The sequence below is a fragment of the Sander vitreus genome, chromosome 8 (genome assembly GCF_031162955.1).
Source record: "Sander vitreus isolate 19-12246 chromosome 8, sanVit1, whole genome shotgun sequence".
NCBI lineage: Eukaryota > Metazoa > Chordata > Actinopteri > Perciformes > Percidae > Sander > Sander vitreus.
Window position 1 is genome coordinate 1915382 of NC_135862.1, and position 4786 is coordinate 1920167.

General features: G+C 49.7%; 1 protein-coding gene across 1 annotated transcript; it reads right to left on the reverse strand.

Annotated features, from left to right (window-relative positions):
• Nucleotides 1-1359: 1359 nt before the first annotated feature.
• rxfp3.3b (relaxin family peptide receptor 3.3b) lies at nt 1360-2663 on the reverse strand. Its single transcript, XM_078256006.1, has one exon. It carries the CDS (start codon nt 2661-2663, stop codon nt 1506-1508), a length of 1158 nt encoding a protein of 385 aa, XP_078112132.1. The 3' UTR covers nt 1360-1505.
• Nucleotides 2664-4786: the final 2123 nt, after the last annotated feature.

Here is a 4786-nt window from a genome sequence, read left to right on the forward strand (position 1 = left end):
ACGGTATGAGAAAAATGTGTTTTTCTGAACATTGAAGCATGTAAATATGTTTTAGTAGAAACCCAAATTACAAGTAGGAACCTAAAAAAGGAGCATGATGTGGGACCTTTAAAACCCTCAAAGATTCGGAGGCTTTTAGAAAAAACATTTGGGTCTGGAGCCCCCAGAAGCCCCCTTTGCTCCGCCCCTGAAGGCAGCAGCAGCAGCAGCAGCAGCTGGATGATCAGACTGTGATTCCTCATTAAAGTCTGCACACACAAGAGACCACTTTAGAGACCGAAGAAGCAGCGTTTGGATGAGACACTGAGCCTGCACTCCTTTTATAGGAAAAGAAAAACCAAAAGAGTCAGCTTCCCAGAAAACCTCAAGACAACATCAGCATTTTCTGTAATGTACAGTAAGCTCTCGCCGGGACTCACAGTCAGTGAGAAGCAGAAACACAGCTGGATGCTTTTACGCACCGATGTACAATTTACTCGCCCATTATTCTCTCCTTTAGTTTCACACATTTCAAAAAAATGTGATGGAAACATATATAATCCCTGCGGTGCAAAGTCCAGTTCCTTGTTTTTATACTGCCGTTGGATTTGGCACAGTCTGCATGGCGCTCTCCCAAAAAGAAAAAAAAAAGAATGATCCTGTAGTGTTCCTTTAGGAGAGGTCAAAACTCCAGCGACACAATAAAGAGCAACTTCACGGTGAGAAAAGCTGAGAGAAATCTGCAGGATTAGAGCGCGTCAGCGAGTGATCCGGAGAGGATTTAGGGCCACGTGAAGAAATAAAACATAGGGCTGCACAATGCATCGCAATATTATTGCTATGGTGCAATATCCTGATCAAATGGGGGCTCGATATGTGTCAAGTCATTCTGAATTCAGTGTTGTGGTGCTGCAGAGATGTCTCGGCCTACAAATCCTATCCTACAGACAAAATCATCATAACCCAAGCAATCATAATAACACTGACCCTTTTCCTCATAGCATGCACCCCTACTTTGAATTCTGACTGACGTACACCCCTACTTCTGACTTTTCTTTGGACTTTTTTTCTCATAACTCAAATACAATCTCAACGTGTGGCCCTAATTCCTCTTCGGTAGATGATGATGTTTGACGGTCTTTCAGATCAGTTCTCTTTTCTTTCCCCCCTTTTGCAGTTTAAAGTCTGCTTTACAAAATGATCATTCCCTCCATTATTGTGAATCATATCGCGCAACATCAGTCAAAATAATCGCGATAGTTATACATTTTCCTCATATCGTGCAGCCCCGGTTCTGACTTTAGTCGTAAGTCAGAAAAAAATGAATGGGAAAAGTCATATTTCTGACTTAAAACTCAAATAAAATGTTCACGTGGCCCTAATCCTCTTCCGTAGCGTGATGAGTTTGAGGCGAATCATTTCAAATATCGATATTTCAACAACAAAAATCATAAACTTGTCTCTTTATTTATTTTTTTTATTTTTTTAACCCACTTTTGTCCTTTTTTTGTAGTTTAAAGTGTGCTTTACCTCTGCAGCGCGTCCGTTTCGCCCTGGTCCGTTAACACGGACAGTCTGCAGTTCTCCGTCTCCACGGTGTTCAGCGGGATGACCTCTGGCTCCGCTCTCACGGTGCCGGAGAACGGCCGCAGCGGGCAGCTGTTCGCCCCGGTGGGCGACGAAATCCGCCAGAACAGGTCCTTCATCTTCTTGCGGAACTCGCGGCGCATGAGGCAGTACAGCACCGGGTTCAGGCAGCTGTTGGTGTGCGCGAGGCACACGGTCACCGGGTGGATGTACGTGTGCACCATGTAGTACGTCCGGTCCCAGTTCACCACGTTGAACTTGACCAGCACGCCCCAGAAGGTGATGGCGTGGTTGGGCATCCAGCACACGAAGAAGGACAGCACCACGATGGTGACGGAGCGCGTGACCCGGGACCGCCGCTTCACCTGGTTGTTGTTCATGCTGCGCAGGCGCACGAACCGCAGCAGCAGCAGGTAGCACACGCTCACGATGAGCATGGGGAGCACGAACGCCACGAGGATCTTCTGGAGGTGGTAGAGCGCGAGCCACGACTGGCCGTCGGGGAAGCCGAGCAGGCACAGCCGCTCCCCGGCTACGCTCCTCACCGTGGAGAACACCGCGGTGGGCAGAGACGCGGCCGTGGCGGACACCCACAGCCCGGCGATCACCCACCGCACCGGGCACACTCTCCGCCGGGTCCGGTCCTTCAGCGCCGACGCCACAGACCAGTACCGGGTCACGCTCATGGCCGTGAGGAAGAACACGCTCGCGTACATGTTCATCACCGTCACGGAGAGGATGATCTTGCACATGGCGTTGCCGAACGGCCAGCTGAAGTCCAGAGCCGTGTCCACGGCCCAGAAGGGCAGCGTGAGCACGAACTGGAAGTCCGTGACGGCCAGGTTGAGAATGAACAGGTTGATGCTGGAGCGCTTCTTGCGCCCGCGGCGCGCTTTCATCAGGAAGAAGACAAGCAGGTTGCCCACGAGCCCGGCGGCGCACACCACCGAGTACACGATGGAGATGAGGATGCGCAGCGCCGGAGAGCCGTCCGCCGGCAGGTCGATGTCATCCAGGCTGCCGAAGCGCTCCTGTCCCGCGGCGGACTGGTTCCACGCGGACGTGGAGTTGTAGCTCCACAGCTCTGGCGTCGCCATCCCGAGTTGTGTGACCCAGCGTGCAGCGCGGGGCGCATCACCTCCCGCGCTCCTGCCGCGCACACTCCCTCCCGCAGCAACTCATTGTCCAAAACCCCCCCCAAAAAAACGTCCTTTCCTTTCCCCGGAGCTTCTCTCTCTACCGGCAGTCACAGGTTCACTGCTGAGCCCCGTGTGCGCGCAGCTCACTTTATGTTGTGCTGGTGCCCGAGGAGCGCGCGCGCGCGCGCCAGGCGATGGACACTGGCTGGCTTGCGCGTCAACTGGAGAAAAAACAGCAGCAGAGGACAGGAGCCGACGCACCGACAAAGAGCAGGGCGACACACACACACACACACACACACACACACACACACACACACACACACACACACACACACACACACAATGTGTCCCATAAACCATAAACAGCAATAAACAACAGTTTAACCAGAGCTGGCCCGTTCCATTTTGGTGCCTTGTAGGCAAGATTTCAGCCATTTATGTCGTTTTTTTGACTTTTTATTTTGTATTTGTCAACATTTGTAATAATATGTAAGCAAATCAATGTGTTTTGATAAGCACAGTGGCCTCACAGCAAGAAGCCCCCCCCCCCCCCACCACCACTAACACCATGTTCCCCTCTCTCTCTACTGAGCTCATGTGCGGTGAGCGTACATCACCCAGGTGGGTGCTACACGTTAGTGGTGGCGGTACAGAGTAGCCTGAACTCAGGAAGTGAATAAGTGAATTACTCACCCGACGCAGTTTCACTCAGTTAATGAGTCCAGCAGCCAGATGGCCCACAGCAGCCTTTTTCCCAGCATGCTCCGCTCTGATCCCCTCACAGCTTACCCTCTCTGTCTGCAGGCAGCCTGTTCTCGTGAACCATTCGTTCAAAACAAAGCTACGAAAAGTTGAGCACTTTCATCCGTATGCTCATATTTATACTTCATTTATATTACTCTAAACCACCTTCTGGTATACTACTGTATACTACTGTCTACTCTGCACTAGATGTCTTGTCCTGTCTATACTTTGTATTTCACTTTGCACTTTTCTGCTCTTTTTGCACTTCTGGTCGGACGCAAACTGTATTTCGTTGTCTTTGTACTTGTACTCTGCACAATGACAATAACGTTGAATCTCATCTAATCATTGACTGCTGCTGCAGGGAGGAGTTCAGGTGGATGTTTGGGCCATAAAACAGGACTATTAAGCCAGGGATCGGAGTTCGCCTGCTGGAGAAAACTAAAGACTTCTACGCAGGAAACGCGTGTTCCTTGGAAGTGTTTTAACCCAAACTATTATATTTTTCCTAAACTCAGTCCCTGCAGAAAAACGTGATTATGCGATCTCATAACTCAATGTATAATCAGCCAAAGTCTGCATATTTATTTCGGGGGGGGAGCATTTTTTCAAATACGCCGCACTTTCTCCACATAAATTGCTGATTTCTGCGCAACATATGCGGGGCTCGCATGATGTCATAATCCCCGCATTCACACCACACGCAAGCGCGTTGGAAGCGTTTCCAGGCAACACAGAATAGGAAAAGATGTTTATATGTCATTTAGACACAAATACGTTTAATAAATGAAGTATATATATTGAAATATGTGCAAACAAATGTACAAACACAAAAATATTACACAAAATAAAGTTGAAGAACATGCTATTATTTCATTTTATCAATGGGAAATATGTGTACAGACAAGGCTAGCAGCAGCAGCAGCTCCACGTCAGACACGTTTCTGGTGTGTAAAGACATAGAAAACGCCACGCAGCCGCCACGCAGCTGACACGCAACAGAAACGCCACGCTCACGCCACGCAGCCAGTGTGCAGGAGCCCTAACTGTATATTTTACCGTCAAAATGAATCGGGATGTGATGGGGTGCAGGCGTCGGATTCAACCGAGCCGTGTAGTATATATATAGAAAGTGCCGCCCGCTACAGCGTCATTACAGTCAATCCCCGGCTGCAATGACGTTTACTTCACACAAGAGCAGCCGTTTCCCCCTGCTGCCATGGGAACGTTATGAAGTGACGTCATTACGTGACGTGAACGTCATCGACAAGCTGCAAACCCCGCGATGAAGCCACGACGAAGCCACAGTTTTCCCGCAATTCCCACAATTTCAT